This window comes from Zootoca vivipara, chromosome 14, assembly GCF_965207765.1.
Source record: "Zootoca vivipara chromosome 14, rZooViv2.hap1.1, whole genome shotgun sequence".
NCBI lineage: Eukaryota > Metazoa > Chordata > Lepidosauria > Squamata > Lacertidae > Zootoca > Zootoca vivipara.
In genome coordinates this window covers 44,665,886-44,686,673 of record NC_142597.1, presented here as the reverse complement: position 1 = coordinate 44,686,673, position 20,788 = coordinate 44,665,886, and the positions used below count along the sequence as shown (strand labels likewise).

General features: G+C 49.0%; 1 protein-coding gene across 1 annotated transcript in view; it reads right to left on the bottom strand.

The window, feature by feature from the left end:
* SSH2 (slingshot protein phosphatase 2) overlaps positions 1-20,788 on the bottom strand; it is a 74,268-nt gene that overhangs the window by 17,791 nt on the left and 35,689 nt on the right. The window contains exons 4-8 of the mRNA XM_088657986.1: positions 14,415-14,536; positions 11,882-11,950; positions 11,390-11,455; positions 8,629-8,823; positions 1,002-1,095 (exon numbers count right to left, since the gene is read on the bottom strand). Of these exons, the coding sequence (XP_088514112.1) occupies positions 1,002-1,095; positions 8,629-8,823; positions 11,390-11,455; positions 11,882-11,950; positions 14,415-14,536 (546 nt within the window). The remainder of the gene's footprint in view (positions 1-1,001; positions 1,096-8,628; positions 8,824-11,389; positions 11,456-11,881; positions 11,951-14,414; positions 14,537-20,788) is intronic.

Here is a 20,788-nt window from a genome sequence, read left to right as displayed (position 1 = left end):
TCATCTCGCATTATTGGCCGAGGGAGCCAGCATATAGCTTCCAGGTCAAAGCCGCTTCTGGCAAACCAGAGCAGCACATGGAAACGCCGTTTACCTTCCTGCTGGAGCGGTTCCTATTTATCTACTTGCATTTTGACATGCTTTCGAACTGCTAGGTTGGCAGGAGCTGGGACCAAGCAACAGGAGCTCACCCCGTCACAGGGATTCGAACCGCCGACCTTCTGATCGGCAAGCCCTAGCCTCAGTGGTTTAACCACAGCGCCACCTGGGTCCCTCTCTCCAGCAGTAGGGACTGTCATTTTAGAGCAGGCATCTCCAAACTGCGGCCCTCCAGATGTTTTGGCCTACAACTCCCATGATCCCTTACTAACAGGACCATTGGTCGGGGAAGATGGGAATTGTAGTCCAAAACATCTGGAGGGCCAAAGTTTGGGGGTGCCTGTTTTAGAGAGTGAAACCTTTTTTTTTTTTTTTTGCAAAATTCTTCTCTTCACTTAAAATACATTTTTGGGTGTGAGGAATTCAAATCTGCTGTTATTTTTGTGACTGCAGAACATTTAGCTTGGTAAATCTATGTTTGATGAAGAAGCACACAAGCTACTTTTGGAAAAGCAGATAATTTTAATATGGGCTGCTGAAAATGTCAGGTAATGCTAAAGAATAATTAATATATAATATAACTTCAAGTACCTGGCAATCATTTTTAATGATTTCTATGCAATTTTGCACACATCCCACCTCCCAAGCAAAGCTAAATTATGTTATTTTAACCAAACTAACTTTTGAATTCCCAAGTCATGTTGCAAGCTTTTAGCACCCCTTATTTTGGTGATTTCAAAGTTGAAACAGTCCACATGCCCCACTCAAGCTGGCAGCTCCGGATGGGGAATAGGACTGAAGGATGTGGTGTCTCCCCACCCCCAAGAAAACCCTTCTCAGCCTTCCCTGCCCCCTTTACCAATCTGGGGGGGGGGGCAGCCCACCAGCCTCCTTTTCCTCACCTCCTTGGACGTGATGTTCTCCAAATCTTTCTGCATCATGATTTCCCTCAGCTTGGTCTTGATGAGACGTTCTGTGCGTTCCCGTTCTGTCGGGCTGCAGGGGCATGGGGAGAAATGGAAGAGAAAACAGTTTCAGAAATCTCAAGGGCAGGCGGGGGCGCTGCACACATTGGCTTCAAGACAGAAAGCGCCATTCCCTCCGACTGCCTCTGTGGGAGAGCTGCAAAGCCGAGCTGAAAGCTCCTCCTTCCCCGGGACTCTGCCGGCTGGTGAATCTAGGAACAACTGTTCAGAAATTGGGGTCTGAGTTTGGATTTTCCTCTTCCCTCCCTGTCCTTTCCCCTTGTGTGCCATGTCTTCTTAAAACTGTGAGCCTGCAGGTCGTGACCGTCTTGTTTTGACGGTATGGAAGTCGCCCTGGGAGCCATTGTGGCCAAAGAGCAGGGTAATAAAAACAAAAAAAGTCTAATTCTCAAGTTGAGTGGGAAACCTTTTTCATCCCGAGGGCCGCACTCTGTTCTGGGTGACCCTCTGAGGGCCACCTGCCAGTGGTGGGTGGAGCCAGAGGTGACAAAAGTGGGCGGATCAATTAATGCAAATGTCTACAGGCACGAGTCCAGGCCCTTCTCTACCTGCCATCTGGACAAGCAACAGACAGCGGTCAGCGAAGGGTGTGGTGTGGAGAGTCCTGAGGGCCAGAGATGGAGACCTCGAGGGCCTCACCTGGCCCCTGGACCTGAGGCTCCCAACCCCTTCTGAACGACCTCCACAGCAAACCACACCAGGCAGGTGTGACCTTCATCCGTCCACGTTTACGAGGATTTAATGGGCGAGATCAATGCCCACAGCTCTTTACAGCAGGGGTTTAGGGCAGGATATGAGGCCCTGCAGACGACAACTCCATGCTTCCTTATATGGAACGCACCACGCAGCCAGCAGCACCCGCGGGTGCATTCCAGCAGCCTCTCTGGCCTTATCGCTGGTGGGTAAAAATAGCCAGGGGCTTATCAGCAAGGACCGTAGCACTCTGGGGCTGGGAAGCCCATGAAAAAGCACCTCTCGTCCACCTACATATACCATCGTCCTGTATGTGAACACAGCCTCTGGCTGGATCAGACCAAAGCGCGCGCGCACGCACACACACCCATCCCGGCTAGATGGATGTCTCTGAGACCACCAGCAGAGATACGAAGCCATGTGGCAACAGCTGAGTCTGAGAGCCAACGAATGAATGAATCCAAGAGTAATAAACAGTATTGTGGAGCGCGCATGGCTCCACAATAACATGGAGAAGGGCTTTTAGTGTGGCAGCTCCTGCCCTGTGGAACAGCGTCCCTGTTGAGATACAACTGGAGGCGCCCAGCACATGTACTTTCCAGAAGCAAGGGAATACATTTTTGTTCCCCCAATGGATAACTGGGTCTTTGCCACAGATGTCCACTTTGTCAAGGATTTAATCTTGTTTCAAATGTGTTTGCTGTTTTTGTTTTGAAACTGTTTCCAGTGATGTAAAAGTGATGAATGAAATCATCATGATGAGGAGGAGGATTATAGCTGGCTGAGGGATCGGCCTTGCAAAACAAGCCCAGCTGACAGGCGAGAGGCTGGCAGAGAAACCAGCATGCTCTCAAACCCACCGGCCTTTGACATCCGAGATGTATATTTCTCAAGACCCACCCTATCAATTGCATTTCAGGAAGTTGCGACTGGATGACGCTCAGAGTCCCGTCCAAGCCTACGATTCTATGATGGCTCTGCTCTGCCTCCGCAGCCAGAGGCAGCAATGCTTCTGAATGCCAGTTGCTGGAAACCGCAGGAGGGGAGAGCATTGCTCTTGGGTTTGAATCCTGCTTGTGGCTTTCCCACGGGCACCTGGCTGGCCACTGTGAGAGCGGGATGCTGGACTACTAAGACCAGGGGTTCCCAAACTAAGGCCCGGGGGCCGGATGCGGCCCAATCGCCTTCTAAATCCGGCCTGCGGACGGTCCAGGAATCAGCATGTTTTTACAGGAGTAGAATGTGTTCTTTTATTTAAAACTAGTGTCATTCAGCCCGTTTAATAAACGGGCGCTAGAGCATTCAGCTTTTTTCGGCGGCGGCAGCGCGTGGGGGGGCCGATTGGCCCCTCCCACGGCCGCCGCTTCGTCAAGGCGCTCCGCTGAGCCCAGCTGGCCGGCGGGCGCCCAGGAGAAGGCCGTGATTCTTCTCAGGACTGCGAGGGAAACGGTAGGCAGAGGGGTGGGGGGTGGGGAGAGCGTGTGCGTGCGCGTCAAGTCTCTGCGTCCAATCCCTGTGTCCCTGGGGCACATGCGCAGTAGCGCGGACACAGGGACACAGGGAATCTGGACGCAGAGACACTTGCACATTATTATACAGGATGCATCTCTGGGTTATTTGTGGGGCATAGGAATTCATTCATTTCCGGCCCCCCACGAGGTCTGAGGGACAGTGGACCGGCCCCCTGCTGAAAAAGTTTGCTGACCCCTGTACTAGACTGACCACTGGCCTGATCCAGCAGGTCTGTTCTTACTTTCGTGACTCTTATTTGTTTTAATGTTGCATCTTGGAATGGCTGCAACCTGCCCCGGGACGTCAGGGGGGAGGGCAGGTGTGACAAATTGAAGCACTTTTAAAATGTTTATTTCTGCCCGGCTGGCAAAGAGTTAACCCACCTCCAGCCTGACTGGCATAGAACTCTGATGGGGGCGGGACTGTGCCAGGTTTGAAAGGGGGGAGTGTCGGTTTTGGTGAGTTAGGAGGGAGAGGGAGGAAGGTGTGGTGTTATGTGGTGGCTTGTATGAAGACAGTGAAGAGGCTAGGAAAACTTAAAGTTAAATGTTTGACTGAGTTTATTTTGTACAACTGGAACAAAGCTAATTAATAAATGACACGTTAAAGAATCACTTATGTTTTTAACACAATAAAACTTCATCTCTGTTTTTGCCAACAAGAGGTCCGTCTGTATTTTTCCAGCGAGGTACCAGGACTCACAGCCGTGGTGACTCAAGAGAGGGCAAAACTCACCTCAGGCAGGGAGGTGGTGGTTTGTGTCCTGAAGTTACACGGAGGAGGCTTAGAAGGGTAACCTGAGGTGCCAAGAAGTTGCCAGAGTGCCTAGGGCAAACTTCTACAGTGGGGGAATCCAACTGAGGGAGACCCTTTACAGGAGGCAAGAGGTTATTCCTGGGGGACAGCCTAGAGTTTCTTAAGGTACCAGGCCACGTAGGCTGGAAGGCTCTCCTTACTTAGAAACCCATTAGGAAAAGGGGTTTATTTTTGAGGCGGCAGGAGAAGAGGGTGGGTGTTTTCCCCTCTGGATTCCTGTGTCGCAGTGATAGTAAGGAAGAGTGGGACCAGGGTCGTCACATTTTTTGGTGGCAGCGTCGTGATCGAAATTCAAAGCTCACGCGCCTAGTTTGGTTTGAGTCTGTCAGGATTTTCCTGTGAGGAAAATGACTCACGTAAGAAAACCCAGAGAGGCAAAAGGAGATGAAAGAACGGAAGGGGCTGAGGGAAGCCCAGGTTCTGAGGTGGAACTGATGAAACTACGAATTGAGATGGCCCGAATTGAAGCTGAGAGGGAAAAGATAGCATCTGAAAGTGAGAGGGAAAAAGCTAGGATTGAAGCTGAAAATGAGAGGGAAAAAGCTAGAATTGAAGCTGAGGAGAGAATGCAGTCAGAGAGGATAAGGGCACAATTAGAACAGGACAGAATGAAGCTTGAAGAGATACGTTTGCGATCAGAATTAACTCGAAGTCCAGTTAATAATGATAGTACCGCAATTAATTTAAAAAGATTCCCCAAATTTGGAAAAGACGATAATGTCGAATCGTTTCTATTTACCTTCGAACGCGTTTGTGTGGAATTTCAAATACCTGAGGAGAACTGGATGCTTTATTTAAGACCTCAAATTTGTGGGATACTAAGCGAAATTTATGCTGACCTGAGGGAAGAAGAGCTGTCAAGTTACCAAGTATTTAAGCAAAGGGTCAGGGTTCGATGTGGACTCACGGCTGAACAAAGCAGAAAGGCTTTTCGTGAGGCAAAAAAGGAACATAAAGAGACTTATGCCCAACTAGCTAGCCGCTTAGATAAATTACTTGACAGATGGATTCAAGGGAGTGGAGTGAAGGACTTTGATGAGTTAAAACAATTAATTTGTTTAGAACAATTTTTTAAGCAAATCCCTAGCAATTTACGTTGGTTCTTGAGGGATAAAAAACTGAAAACTGTGGCACAGGTTGCTGAGGTCTTAGACGAACTACAAGGAGATTTCAATGAAATAGCATTCCCAAAACACTCACAGAAGGGTAATCCATGGAGAAACAGAGAAAATAAAGACAGGCAAGAAAATTTTCCTGTCAGGGAATCAGTTTCTGACAAGACAGGGTCTAAGAAAATCACTTGTTTTTTCTGTAATCGTGAGGGCCATGTACGTGCCAGGTGCCCCCTGCTGGTTAAGTCGCAAACTACACCTACTGCAGCTAAACAAGTAAAACTGGTAATGCAGTCACAGGAAAATAGCTCGCCTCAGACAGAAGGCTCAGAGAAAGCAGACAGTCCAGCTGAGACTACTTCTAAGGTCTTACAGGTCTGGAGGGCTGAGCAGGAGTGCAACCAAGATTACATGGAGCCAATTGAATTAAATGGTCAGTCTTGTTTAGGTTTGAGGGACACAGGAGCAGAAGTCTCACTTGTCAAATCACAATTTGTTCCAAAGGAGCAGTACCTCAAGGGTCAGTCCTATAGTTTAAAAGGCATATGGGGCCCACATTTTGAAGTACCATTAGCTGAAGTGGATATTACCTACAAAGGATTTTGTGGCAAGTGGAGAGTAGGAATCCTAAATGAGTTGGAGGTACCCTTTTTAATAGGGAATGACCTAGCTAGTCAGAAGCACCGTATTCAAGTGATAACTAGGTCACAGTCTCAAGTCACTGAGAGTAATCCTCCTGCAGTTATAGAGTCACCCATAGATCCTAGTGAGGGTGAAGGGCTGATTAGCGTGCCAGTGGTCCAGGAGCACGGTGCCCAATTCTTGAGTGATCAAAAAGATGAAACTATAAAAGAGCTGTGGGGTAAAGCACAAAGTCCTAATGCCGAAGTAACTGTGGAGAACCCCTGCTTATTTACCACCATTGAGGGAAGACTGTATAGAATTTCTAGGAGGAGGAAAACTGCTGCTGTTTGGGAAAGGAAGAAACAGTTAGTGTTGCCAAGAGCTTACCGGTTGCAAGTGCTACAAATGGCACACGACGCACCCTCAGCAGCGCATCTAGGCATTAGAAAGACTAGTGATAGAATCCAAGCAAGATTTTACTGGCCTGGGATGGGCAAAGACATCAAAGAGTATTGCAAGTCCTGTGTGATCTGCCAAAAAGCAGGCAAAAGAGCGGACAAAACGCGAGGCTTGTTACAGTCTATTCCCGTAATTACTGAGCCCTTTTCCAGAGTAGGAGTGGACATCCTCGGGCCTATCTCCAGAGTTACAAAAAGGGGGAATAAGTTTATTTTATGCCTAGTGGATTATGCTACGCGCTATCCAGAAGCAATACCTCTGAAGGACATTGACTCAAAGACTGTAGCAAAAGCCCTCATGTCGGTGTTCTTAAGGCTTGGATTCCCCAAAGAAATTATAACAGATTTAGGGACATTCTTCACGTCCAAGACCATGGAAGAGCTTTTAACTCTTTGTGGAATTAAGCATGTTAAAACTACGGCTTATCATCCACAGTCGAATGGCTTGACGGAGAAATTTAATTCGACCCTGAGCCGGATGCTAAAAACCTATTCCATCAATCATCCTAACGACTGGGATGAGAGGCTGCAACACTTCCTATTTGGTTATCGCGAAGTGCCGCAGGAGAGCACAGGGTTCAGTCCTTTTGAACTCCTATTTGGACGACAGCCACGAGGACCCCTAGACTTGATGAAAGCAGCGTGGTCAGGGGAGGAGCAGATCGACAGCCCTGATGTTGTGACGTATCTACAGGAGCTGCAGAGCGACCTTCAAGAGCTACGGGAGCAAGCTGCTCACAACTTGCAGCAGGCACAGCGTCGACAGAAGCAGTGGTATGATGCACACGCAAGAGACAGATCTTTCCAGCCTGGTGACAGTGTGCTCGTGTTAAGAACAAGACGTCGAAAGAAGTTGGAGATGTCGTGGGACGGTCCCTTCAAAGTGGTCGAGAGGATATCTGCGGTGAACTATTTGGTAGAGTTAGATGGGGAAGGGAACCGATGTAAAAATTTTCATGTAAATTTACTTAAGCCTTATTTTGACAGAAATAAGTTGGTGTTACAAGTAAAGGGGAAGATGACACAAGGAATTCATTTAACTGGGTGGGGAGAGCTGAGAAATGGCACAACTCTAGCAGAGGTGTCATTCGATGAAAATCTGACCCCAGAGCAAAAGGAGCAGTTAAAAATAGTCCTTGCTCAGTTTGCTCAAATCTTCTCAAACATCCCAGGGAGGACCAACCTAGCAACTCATAAAATAGACACAGGGTAAGCACATAAGTGGGAAGGAAAAACATCATAGCGGACGCTTTATCCAGGTATTTTTGAGAGGTATAGAATGGTGCAAATGATTATATGAAACGGTGATAACCCTAGCAGAACATTTGTGCTTAGGCGTTATAATCTGACACATGCCAAACATGGTTTATCTGTGTACAAGTTTATGAGATGTTAATTTAGTTGACTTTGTAATATGAATGTTATAGAATGCATTGAAGTATTTTGGACCCCAAGCCCATTGCTTTGGCATTGCTCTAGTTAATTAAGAGCAAGCCGACGCAATGTCTTTGTGGTGGGGGAGATATGTGACAAATTGAAGCACTTTTAAAATGTTTATTTCTGCCCGGCTGGCAAAGAGTTAACCCACCTCCAGCCTGACTGGCATAGAACTCTGATGGGGGCGGGACTGTGCCCGGTTTTAAAAAAGGAGGGAGAGTCGGTTTGGTCAGTGAGGAGGGAGAGGGAGGAAGGTGTGGTGTGGTGTTATGAGGTGGCTTGTATGAAGACAGTTAAGAGGCTAGGAAAACTTAAAGTTAAATGTTTGACTGAGTTTATTTTGTACAACTGGAACAAAGCTAATTAATAAATGACACGTTAAAGAATCACTTATGTTTTTAACACAATAAAACTTCATCTCTGTTTTTGCCAACAAGAGGTCCGTCTGTATTTTTCCAGCGAGGTACCAGGACTCACAGCCGTGGTGACTCAAGAGAGGGCAAAACTCACCTCAGGCAGGGAGGTGGTGGTTTGTGTCCTGAAGTTACACGGAGGAGGCTTAGAAGGGTAACCTGAGGTGCCAAGAAGTTGCCAGAGTGCCTAGGGCAAACTTCTACAGTGGGGGAATCCAACTGAGGGAGACCCTTTACAGGAGGCAAGAGGTTATTCCTGGGGGACAGCCTAGAGTTTCTTAAGGTACCAGGCCACGTAGGCTGGAAGGCTCTCCTTACTTAGAAACCCATTAGGAAAAGGGGTTTATTTTTGAGGCGGCAGGAGAAGAGGGTGGGTGTTTTCCCCTCTGGATTCCTGTGTCGCAGTGATAGTAAGGAAGAGTGGGACCAGGGTCGTCACAGCAGGTAAGGAATCAAAACGGCCCCCAGCCCTACTCACACGTCCGTGAAGAGGGCAGGCGAATCGGGTCGGTGGGACTGGACATCTTTCATGGCGTTCCATTCGTTGACGGAGGACTGGTCCGAGTTGATGTGGCTCTCATAGTAGCTGACCCACGTGAGGAAAAGGCTCCCCGGGTAGTAGTTGTTGATGCGGGCCACTTCGCAGGCCTTGTGGAGACTCTGCAGGGCAGACCTAGATGGAGCAGGTGGAGGAGGGAGAGAGAGGAAAAGTCAGGGAATCAACCCAAAGAAAATACACATGATTACAAAGTAGGAGAAATGATAATTTGGAACTACTTTTCCTAATACATTCATCATAACTACAAATATTAAATAAATAAAATAAAATGGAGATTAATTTCTCCCTGTTGCTTCACAGAAGTGTCTGGTCAGTCGTATAGCCCATCAAAGGTACCTGGACTGCAAAGAGACGCAGCCAGGATAGGTTATTGGTTATTGATTATTGGTATAAATGCGTACTGTAGCTGCTACTCTGCTGGGAGGTCCTTCTGATTTTGCTATAGAATCAACAAAGTCAGACCATATGCTGCAAAACCTGTCTTTTGCTTTCCACTAAATAATCACACTTGGCTATTCGTATGTATCAACTTGTATAAACTTCTGAAAATTAGAAATAAAAAGTAAACAGCAGCAGCGGCACTTGGCTGTGAGTATTGGCTATTTTTTTTCACCTTTTGAGGCAAGAGCACCTCTAAAGGAGACCTATAGGGGAGCTGAGCAAGAAGGGAGCTCCACGCTCAATATCTGGATTCTCCAGTTGCACACATAACCCACACCACACCCGCCGCTTTCCTCCCATTTCACAGAATGCAATCACTTTATTATATATAAATAACAATAAATGTAGCAAATGCTGCTTCGTTCTGCATTTAGCTGTGATTCCTGTATTGAAGGGTGCTGGACGAGATGACCCCTTAGGGGCCGCTTCCAACTCTGCAATTCTATGGTTCTATGAATCTCCTAGTAAGCTTCTGGTGGGGGGGGGACCTTTCTCCTCCTCCCCAGAGTTTTCCAAAGCCCAGTCTGACAGCCAGCCCAGAACACACGCTGCACACGAACGGGCAATGTCCAGTCTCACATGGTGCCAAATTCTTCCCTTGGCATGGAGGACAAGGCTATCAGTGGCTGTGTTCCTCCTCCAGGGTCCAAGGCAGCAAATGTTGGGAATGGCAAGCAAGGAGAACTGCTCTTGTGCTCAGGTCCTGCTTGTGGTTTTCCCAGGAGAGACATCTGGTTGGCCACTGAGAGAACAGGAGGCTGGGCCAGGTGGGCCCCTTTGGCTCTCGTGATGTCCCCATGTTTGCGTCCCTTCCTGAGAGCTGTTGAGCTCGGAAGGGAGCCACAATGGGTTGGAGCCCATCACGGGATGTGGTGTCATTTAAAAATGTCCCAAGACGCTTTCTAAGAAGGAGAGCTGCTCCACCTGTTTTGAGCTGGCGCCCTGACTCTGCCCGTGACTTGAAAGATCTAGGTTAAAAGCAAAGACACGGGGGCTCTCCCACAAATACATTGCAAGCTCAACGGGTGACACATTTCGAAAGAGCGAAAGCGATCCTGAGTCAGGGAATCCGCAAACTTGTTAGAAGACCCCTACTGAGAACTGTCCTATAAAGGAGAAGGATTATCCAGCAGGCTTAGTAGCCACGACCTGGACAAATAAAGCTCTGCCTGGCTCTTCAGATGCCAAAGAGAATCCCTTATAAACATCACCCAGAGTTTAGGCCGCTCTGCTGAAAGGCCAGTTTCATTGGCCAACTTCCTGACCTTGAACTGTTCCCCCATTCCAGCTAGTCACTGCAATAACCAATACTTCGCTTTTAGGAACTGGCGCCTGTGTTTGCTTTCTCCTCTCCTCTGCCCTCCTCCTCCCTTTTTCCTTGTATGTCGTGTCTTTTTTTAAATAGATTGTAACCCTGCAGAAAGGGGACTCTGGTTATAAAGGCTTGTATGTAAGCTACTCTGGGAGCCCTTTTGGACATTAGCGCTTTAAAACAAATATAAGGGCTCTAAAACCACCCAACCAGCGCAGAGGTAACAGAGGGCTCCATGGTAACCATAGAACCATAGAATTTTAGAGTTGGAAGGAACCCTGTGGATCATCTAGCCCAGGGGTAAGCAGGGTTTTACCTGCCTGGGCAGGTCAAGTCCCGTGGAGATCTCTCCGTGGGCCGGATCGCATGCACAATTTCCAGCACCTGGGCAGGTGCAGACGCGATTTCCGGCGCCATGGAAGCGCGTCCCCATGCCGTGCCGGTTTAGCGCAGCGCGTGGGAACTCACTGAATAGGCAGCTCGGTTGGGGGGTGGCTTGTGGACTGGTTAAACTGCCCCCATGGGCCGCTTGCGGCCCATGGCCCACAGGTTGCCGACCCCTGATCTAGCCCAACGCCCTGCAATGCAGGAATATGCAGCTGTCCCATATGGGCATCAAACTTGCAACCTTGGCTACACAACGCAACATTGGTGGTATATCGAAGACAGCCCATGGTGATTGCATTCCATCCTTCTGGAGAGCACCAGTTCTGACCTAAGCGCAAATGAAAAGTCTTGGGAGTAGCTAAGCTTCTATATATAATGCAGCTGAAAGATGCACACCCAAAAGAGGTCCAAGGATTCTTCCAGCCTCCAAGGGCTTCTTGCGAACCTACATTTCTGAGAATACTTCTTCCTTCCTACTCCACAAGCCTTCTCTATAAACTGTGTGTAAAAAAATAAATAAAGGAACACAAACTCTCTCACCACATGGCTTGCACAGACACAGGCTTAAAGATGTGCACCCGGTTATCTGTCGAGACGCTGAAGCCCCTGGAAAGAAGGGAAATTGAGAGAACACCCAGTCAAACAACACTTCAGCAAAGACAGCGGTTTGGACACTCAGTGCTAATTGAAAAGGGCCGGGTGCTCTTCCTTCCTGGGAGCCAGGAGGCTATGAAAGAGGGCAGCCCCTGGCCAACCTGCTGACCTCCAGATGTTGGCTGAGGCTGATGGGGAGTTGCAGCCAAAAACACCTGGAGGGGGCCAGATGTTGGTTCAGGCTGCCCTCCTGCCTCAAAAGGATGACAAGGGGGTCAGGGTTTACTGGAAGTTGCCTGATGGTTCAACACTTGGCCAAGATCCTTCCGTAACATTTACTTGCATGTAGGTCACACTCAATAATGCTTCCTGCATTGCAAAGTGGGGCAGAGGGGGGCGGGGAGGGAGAGAGAAAACCAGACAATCACAGGCTCTTACCCATCGCCATCCAGATGAATCAAGGCATCGCTCCAGAGTGGCAGGACCAGCCCCATTGTACAAACACTGCTGTGGGAAACAAAAAAAAGGGGGGGCACAATGATTTAAACTCTGCAAGAGAATCCTTTACAAAAAAAGAAAAAGAAGGCCCATGGGGAATGGACGTCTTAAAGCACTGGAACAGACTTCAGCATACATTGACAAGCTGGAAGGTGGGCAGAGGAGGGAGACCAAGATGATGAAGGGTCTGGAAACCAAGCCTGATGAGGAACGGTTGAGGGAGTCGGGGATGTTTAGCCTGGATGTTAGGAGTCTGAGAGGAGAGAGAGGAGAGCCATCTTCAAATATCTCAAGGGCTGTCACATGGAGGATGGAGCAAGCTTGCTTTCTCCTACTCTGGATGGCAGGACTCGAACCAATGGATTCAAGTTACAGGAAAGGAGATTCCTACTAAACATCAGGAATAACTTTTTGACTGCAAGAGCTGTTCCATGGTGGAACAGACTCCCACAAGAGGCGGTGGACTCTCCTTCCTTGGAGGTTTCAAAGCAGAGGTTGGATGGCCACCTGTCATGTATGACCTTGTTGAGATTCCTGCTTTGCATGAGGATGGACTAGAGGACCCTTAGGGTCCCTTCCAGCTCTACACTTCTAAGCTTCTATGAAAGCGCCCAAGTTAGTTTTGGCCAATACGTTAAATGGGTCTGCTCTGAATGGGACTAGCATTGGGTACAATGGTGACCCCCTGGAGGAACACAACATTATTCATCGGTGCCTTTCCCCACAGCCAGGAACTTTCCCCACAGCCAGGAACCTCCTGCAATGTCTTTGTCCGTGCAAGACACATTGACAAAGGACTCCCTGCTTTCATCCTGACAGGCTCATACTGTTTTATTGCTTTGTGATAAGCGCTCTCTCTGTGTGTAAGGTAGAGAATGAATTATGAACAGCCTGTCAATTGCCCCTTGAGTAGCTTCTCTCAATTCCTTGCTGTCGGTTTCTGTTCCCACAAAAAGAATGAAGGGGCGGGGGGAAGATTTAATTACTGGCCCTTTCTCCCCTCCCCACTTTTTTCATGAGTTCATAGCAAAATAACAACAATACCAGGCAGGACTTCTCTAACCTGGAGGAAACAGTAGGAGTGAGATAAATGCACAGACATTTTTCTTATTCTTTACATTACCAGTATTATTGTTTCCACTCTCAGTTTGGATGCAGGACACCTTGGAAAGGAGCCGTGTAATTTTTTTTAAATGGTTAACCAACAGAGAGGGTATCACACACAGGCAGGGTCTGCCGACAACCCCACCCCCTCCACAAAAAAAGGAACCCCCAGCCATCAGGGGAGGTTTTCTTAAAGGTAGAGGTGTGTGTGTGTGTGTGTGTGTGTAGGAAATGAGATTAACTCATGGAAAGAAAGGGGGTGGGGAGGTGAGGAGAAAAAGGGCACCTCTGAACAGCTTTCCAAAGAGACTGGAGATATTTTTAGGAATCTCTTCCACCTACCGCTTCCACCAAAGCCCCCAGCAACAAGGCTATATCGGGTTTGTAAATACTCAGTGGGTCAGAGGGGAGGGATATTCAGTGTCCGAGGAAGCAAGCAAGAGATACGTAAGCAGGGCTGGAAGGGATGGGAAAACTTTTTCCACCCACCATCAACAAGACCAAACAGAGATGGAAATCGGGCCGAACCACTTTATGCCCAGAACAGAGCAGGGAGCAGGGCCAGGGGTTTGCAGGGGTGTCAGACTGGGACCTGGGAGACCAGGGTTTAAATCCCTGCTCAGTCAGAAAGCTCAGTGCGGTGACCTTAGGCCAATCTTTCCCTCTCAGCCTAACTACCCCACAGGGTTGGTGTGGGGATAAAACCAGGTGCACCATTCTTGAGCTCCTTGGAGGAACGATGGGCTACTCATTCATTCATCCTTTTATTTGTATGCTGCTTTTCCAAACACACACACACAAAATCGAGCTCAGAGTGGCTTACGACAAAGAAAACAGGGTTGCATACGTAATAAATGTTATCCCTTCAATGATATTTCTGGGAAAAAATACAATCAGAATTAAGTAATTTTCACTCCAGCTCATTCGAAGTCTCACCTGCTTTGAGATTTGTGGTGCACCAACATGCGTCACAGCCTCGAGGACTAGAAATTTGTGCTCTGTGGCAACACCACTTTTGTTGCTGTTGTTGGGGAAGCCTCCAGCACTCACAGTGAGGACCTGATTGGTGACACTCCTCTTAAGCACCTTTGTTTTCTAGACAACAATCTAGAGTCTAGACAACAGGGATTCTTTGGCTGTGACTCCTGTGTTACAGGGGGTTGGACTAGATGATCCCTGGAGTCCCTTCCAACCCTACAATTCTGTGATCCTATAAATGTTTCAACCCGTTCTTCAGAGGGAAACAGCTCCAAACCCCCCAATGATCCAACCCCCCCCATGATTGACAGCCCTCTTGGAGAACTTGCAAAAAAAGAGATAAAACATTGCACATCCTTGTCAGTTCTCTCACTCCAATTCACCACGTTACCTGTCGTTGCAGGAGAAGTCCATTCCCAGGACGATGTTTTCCTCGGTGTCCTGCCGACCATTAGTTGAGACCACCACCATGTATCGAGTGCGGTTCTGGTACGTGCTTTCCAGTCTCACAGCCTGGGAAAAGAAGGGGAGAAGCTTATCAACTGTTTGTAGAGCCCACTCTCCATATTCTACACCAGGGCTCACTGCTGTCTACACTGGCTGGCAGCAGCTCTTGAGGGTTCCAGGCAGGGAGTTTTCTCCCAGTCCTACCTGGAGATGTCATTGGGGATTGGAGCCGGGACCTCCTGCCTGCAATGCAGGTGACTCTGCCATAGAGCAAGAGCGCTCCTTGCACCTCTGCCAGCCTCTGAGAGAGGGGAGACGTATCTGTCTCTCAGGACGAGCCAAAGCCCACGGAAAAAGGGCTTGGAAGGTCAGCAAGAAGTGTTTGGCAGGAAAAGGGTGCCACCTTAAAAGAAAATAGTGACTCAATGGGCAGCAATTCTGCATCAACATTAACTCAAGCCCAGGGCGCCAAGAGCACACGGAACCCAGCAAATCCCCTAAACTCTGCATGTCTGCAAAACAGGGCATCTTCTGAGAGACTGCCTGTGGAGGAACCAAGGTCTGTGCCAGCGCAGAAAACTCCTGAAGACTGCATCAAATCCGTGGCCTTTTCAAACCTCGCTCTGCAGCCAGGAGGCTTGCTTTCTCTTCTTAAAAAGAAACAACGAAAACAAACCCAAAACCTGAGATTGTCTCGGGATGTTCAATGCGGCATCCCAAACTCTGCTGAACTCTTTTTGAGCTGCTGGATAAAGGGAATAGCTTCAACCAGCATGTGTGTGTGAGTGTACCTGCTCCGAACCTCCGGAAGTGCCCTGCAGAATCCCTCCACCCTTCAAGAAAACTAGAACTCCCCCCATGATCAGAGAGGAAAACTTTGACTTCATGTACTTCATTGCAGGGGGTTGGGCTGGATGATCCTTGGAGTTCCCCCTTCGACCTCTACGATTCTATGATAGGAAATGAGCCCGCCTATGAACAACAGGTGACGGGCGCTTGGCTGTACGGACCAAGAATAGCCAGTGAGGTTCAGCTCCAGACTGTGGAGGAGTTGAGTCAGCACAAGGAAGACTATATATGCCAGATCCTCCCACCACCGGTTCCCCATCCTGATGCCAAGTCGGCAAGATACGTATGGGTGCTGACGCGGCATGCCAGGAAGCCAGCGTCACGCAGCGCCAGCCGCTTACAAGAAGCCAAGAGGAACTTGCTTTGTGTGGCCTGAAGATGCCCCCGGGCAGGGGTGGGGCTGACCCCCGGCATTCGGCGCATCCTTTTTCTTCTTACAGCTTCCTAGCTCCACTCCCGAGAAATTTGCATTCTGCTTGATGTTTTCTGACCTCGCAGACTGCAAGATGAACCATGGCACTGCCGCAGAAGGGACGTCTTGATTATGATAACTGGCCAATCTAGGGTGTGTTTGGATTTTATTTTATTTTGCCTAGAGCAGCCCAACCACAGAAAGAACCACTTCTGCTAAATAGTCGTGGTTCTTTTCTAAGAATTTCCTGAACGGGAGGGCCCTGGCGGAGGGCCTGAGACCTCGGATGGGCTCCTCCAGGGCAGGCTCGAGGCTACAGGAAGTGGCATTCCGGCACCGGTGCAAGTAAAACAAATCCCACCCCAGAGACCCCTCGGGAGTCTTATGTGACTTAGCTTCCAACTGCGGAGAGTTAGAAACCGTGGTTTTCCCCAGGAAGGCATGGGAAATCTGGCCCCAGCGCCCGGTGGCTTTCCCCTACAGATCTGTGGGACAGAACAGAGCACCAGCTTCAGTTACGAATGAGTACGTGGTTTTATTGTACGACACTCGTACTTCCTTTGACTTGCCAGCGGGTACAACTGTCCCACGAGGGCCAAAATGGAGCATGCATGTCCAATAGCAGTGTAACTTGGGAAAGTGGGTGCCAAATAGGGGAAGGGCTGAGCCTGCAAATCCTGCTCGCTGGGGGCTTTCCCAAAGGAACAAATCTGGTCCCTGGTGGCACAGAAAACCAGCACAGGCAGAGATATTTTAGTTAAGTAGCAGGTGCCAGACTTAAGAACGTAAGAAGTGCCTGCAGGCTGAGGCCAATGGCCCATCTATCCCAGTATCCTGTTCCCAGTGGGAAACCCACAAGCCAGACCTGAGCACAAGAGCAACTCTCCCCTCCTGTGGTTTCCAGCAATTTGTATTCAGAAGCATTGCTGCCTCCAAATAGGCAAGCAGAGTACAGCCATCCTGACTAGCAGCCATTGATAGCCCTCTCCTCCACTAGCCTTTTTTGAGCCAGTGGGTACATGAGGGCACGGCATAATAATAATAATAATAATTAATAATAATAATAATAATAATAAATGTAAGGGGGAGGGATTACAGAGAACCCCCCCCCCTCATCAGAAGCAGCCCATCTCCAAGCAGTCAGGAAAGCGCGGGGTCTGAAGGGGTGAGTCAGGAGAGCCCCTGCTACACAGGCAGGAAGAGGGAGAGACGGGAAGGGGGGACAGGCAGAAGGCAGACCGTAGACCCTTCCCCCCAACACCGGAATTGAGGAGGAGGAGAAAGGGGAGGAGATTCACTGTCCCGAGGCTTTTATGTTGGTTCCAAGTCGCGAAAAGGGGCAGTGCCGGATTCTGGATCGGAATGAGGAGACATGCAACCAACAGCTCGTTACACTGTAAATAAGGTGCACTAATAAAGACTGTTAAAAGACAAGCATGTGGAAAGTCGTTACTCTGGAGAAGTCGTAACAACCCTGACAGTAAAGGACCCCTGGATCCTTTAAAAGTCAAAGGCAACTATGGGGTTGTGGGGCTCATCTCGCTTTCAGGCCGAGGGAGCCGGCATTTGTCCACAGTTTTCTGACCACCAGGACTAAACTGCTTCTGGCGCAAAGGGACACCGTGACGGAAACCAGAGCGCACAGAAACACCATTTACCTCCCCGCCGCTGCAGTACTTATTTATCTACTCGCACTGGTGTGCTTTCGAACTGCTAGGTTGGCAGGAGCTGGGACAGAGCAACGGGAACTCATCCTCGGTCTCTGTCCAGTATACCTGAAGGAGCGTCTCCTCCCCCATCGTTCTGCCCGGACACTGAGGTCCAGCGCTGAGGGCCTTCTGGCGGTTCCCTCGCTACGAGAAGCCAAGTTACAGGGAACCAGGCAGAGGGCCTTCTCGGTAGTGGCACCCGCCCTGTGGAATGCCCTCCCACTAGAGGTCAAAGAGAACAACAATTACCAGACCTTTAGAAGGCATCTCAAGGCAGCCCTGTTTAGGGAAGCTTTTAATGTTTGATGGATTTCTGTATTTTAATATTTTGTTGGAAGCCGCCCAGAGTGGCTGGGGGAACCCGGCCAGATGGGTGGGGTATAAATAATAAATAATAATTATTATTATTATCATCATCCCATCGCGGGGATTTGAACCACTGACCTCCTGATCAGCAACCCCAAGAGGCTCAGTGGTTTAGACCACAGTGCCACCCACGTCCCCATGGCATAACAGCTGCCACCCATAAAAGAGAAAAGAGAGAGAGGACCGCAAATTGGAGTGGGCCTGCCCTCCTCTCCTTGATGGGAGCGGCAAAAGGCACTCACACATTTGCACCAATGAAATATGGGCATGTCTTAGGCGAAGGGTGCATATTCAATGCGGGAGAAGCTGAGCCACAAACAGGAACTGAGCAGTAAGAGCAAAAAGCCCCTCTTGTGCATTGGGTTTTTTTTTAAAAGAAGGGGATAGTTCCTGAGACCTTTTGCAGGTATGTTAAGACAGTATGGATGGGCACGCAGTCACCCACGGGCACCACGTTGGCAACCCCCTGGTTTAATGTGATCCGGCAGGGCTTTATACAGTGCAAGGCATGTCCTGCTATGAAGCCAGCAGACGCTAAAATGGGAAGTGCAGCTTCTTTCCCCTTAACTCTCTATATGGACTCCGGCTTCCTGCTAGCTCTCCAAAGGCCTGTCTGGCATCAAGTGGATTAGCGTAATCTAATTTGCTTGCTAAACCAATCTGGGCAGCAATAATTAGCAGGGTGGTTTTTGACATAAGATCACTGCTAAACAGAGCACAGAGAGGCAAAGGGGACGGCCTGCCCTCAAGCTGCCGAAATGGGATTTGCTGAGCGCCGAGGGTGGAGGGGAGGAAATTTCTAGGACCGGCAGGAGGAGGAGTCATTCCCCTCCCTGCTCGCTGTTGGATGTCCTTCCAAGAGGGTGGATGGGTGGGACACACAGTCCAAAGAGGCTGCTTTGGACCCTGGGTCCTCCAATCTAGGAGGTTTAAAAATGCTGCTTGTACCAATCACAAGACCGGCCCACCAGGTTCTGCTGCTTAGGTATGTTTTGCAGCAAAACCTCTGAAATTTGTCTGAGCGTATGCATATCCCCACGGGGCTTAAGAGACAGCATACTCGACCCCTCCCATGGTTTAAAAAACAAATGAACTAAATTATCTGTCCTGGTCAAAGCTATTGATTGGTCGGCTGCTATGTGCAAGTCTCACACAAATAGCGGAACAGCAGATTCTGCCCTGCCAACCTAAGAACTGCCTTTAAGCTAAAGTGGGGAAGGCTCCAATGGTTTGGGGGCATTTTTACCCCTTGCTATGAAATATGGGACCCAGGTGGCGCTGTGGTTAAACCACTGAGCCTAGGGCTTGCTGATCAGAAGGTTGGCGGTTCGAATCCCTGAGCTCCCGTTGCTCGGTCCCAGCTCCTGCCAACCTAGCAGTTCGAAATCACGTCAAAATGCAAGTAGATGAATAGGAACCGCTACAGCGGGAAGGTAAACGGCGTTTCCATGTGCTGCTCTGGTTTGCCAGAAGCGGCTTTGTCATGCTGGCCACATGACCTGGAAGCTATACGCCGGCTCCCTCGGCCAATAATGCGAGATGAGCGCGCAACCCCAGAGTCGGTCACGACTGGACCTAATGGTCAGGGGTCCCTTTACCTTTTATGAAATAGTATCTCCCACCTCTTGCGAAGATGGCCATCTGTCAGGGATTCTTTGGCCAGGATTCCTGCATTGCAGGGGGTTGGACTAGGCGACCCGGGGGGGGGGGGACGGTGTCCGTTCCAACTCTCTGTTTCTGTGATACAAAGTCCGTTCTGCATATTCTGGCCGAGAATTCCAAGACCTTGGGAAAGGCCTTTTCCGTTCTTGATACCCAGGGTCCCTTTAAACCAAATTTGAACCCAGGACCTCTGGCATGGGAAGTAAGTGCTCTGATCTCTCAGAGATGTTAGCCAAGAAGTCCACACTTTGCTGTAATGATTCCTGCCCAGCAAGCAGTCATTCTACAGCCATATGGCTCCCGACGACCCAAAACAGGACTACTGGTTTTTGGAGACCCAGACCTCCACTACTGTGCCCTGAAAGGCCACCAAAAACTACCCTTCAGGAAAAGCAAACAGGACAGGTTCAACATAGAAGAGTCGCTCTCTCAATCGTCATCCCTCCCCAACCGCCCTCAAGTTTGGGAACCAAGTGTAAATATAGCAACTTCCTACTGTTATCTGCTCGTTAACCGGGGCTATTTCTAAACTGGAAAGCTGGCGTGGACCACAGAGTTAGGCGTCATTTCTAGGCTCTGACCAACGTCAGCACTTTTTCCATAATCCCGGAAAGGACAAATGTTTCCTCCGAAAGGGCCTCATCCCTGGATTTCGGAAGGGCTGCACAGATCAAAGGGCATGCTTAGGGGGGAAAAAATCAATAAATCCCAACTCCTCTGCCAAGGAAAGCTGAGTTCCGAAGCACGTCTAAACGTGCTTGCTCTGTATATTTATTATCTATATAAAAGCACTTCTAAACTGCTTAGCTTTTTTTTTAAAAAAAAATCTCTTTAGCAGCATACCAAAAAAACATGTTAAAAAGCAGTGTTACATAAACAGGAATCCAGGAACAACAAGGTCAATTCTTATGGGCTGGGCAAAAAAAGAAAGTCTCTCTAAATGACATTTGAAGCAGCTGGTGGGTAACGCATCACATATGACCATTGTGGGGTCACTGCCCTGTGATGTCTGCAGGGCATGGTGCCACGAGTAAAATTTCTCTCCAATGATCTAACCCAGGGGTGGCCAACTCCCAAGAGGCTGCGATCTACTTTCTGAATTAAAATTTGGCAGTAATCTGGGGGTTCAGCTGAAAGTTGTTGAGTTTTTTTTGGGGGGGGAGAAAAGCCCCCCTTTTTAGGGGTTCAGCTCAAAGTTGTTGAGCTTCTGTGGGGGGAGCCAGTGATCCACCACAGACGTCCAGCGATCTACCGGTAGATCACGATCTACCTGTTGGACTGATCTAAGTGATCTCACAAGTCTACAGGGGGCAGACGGGA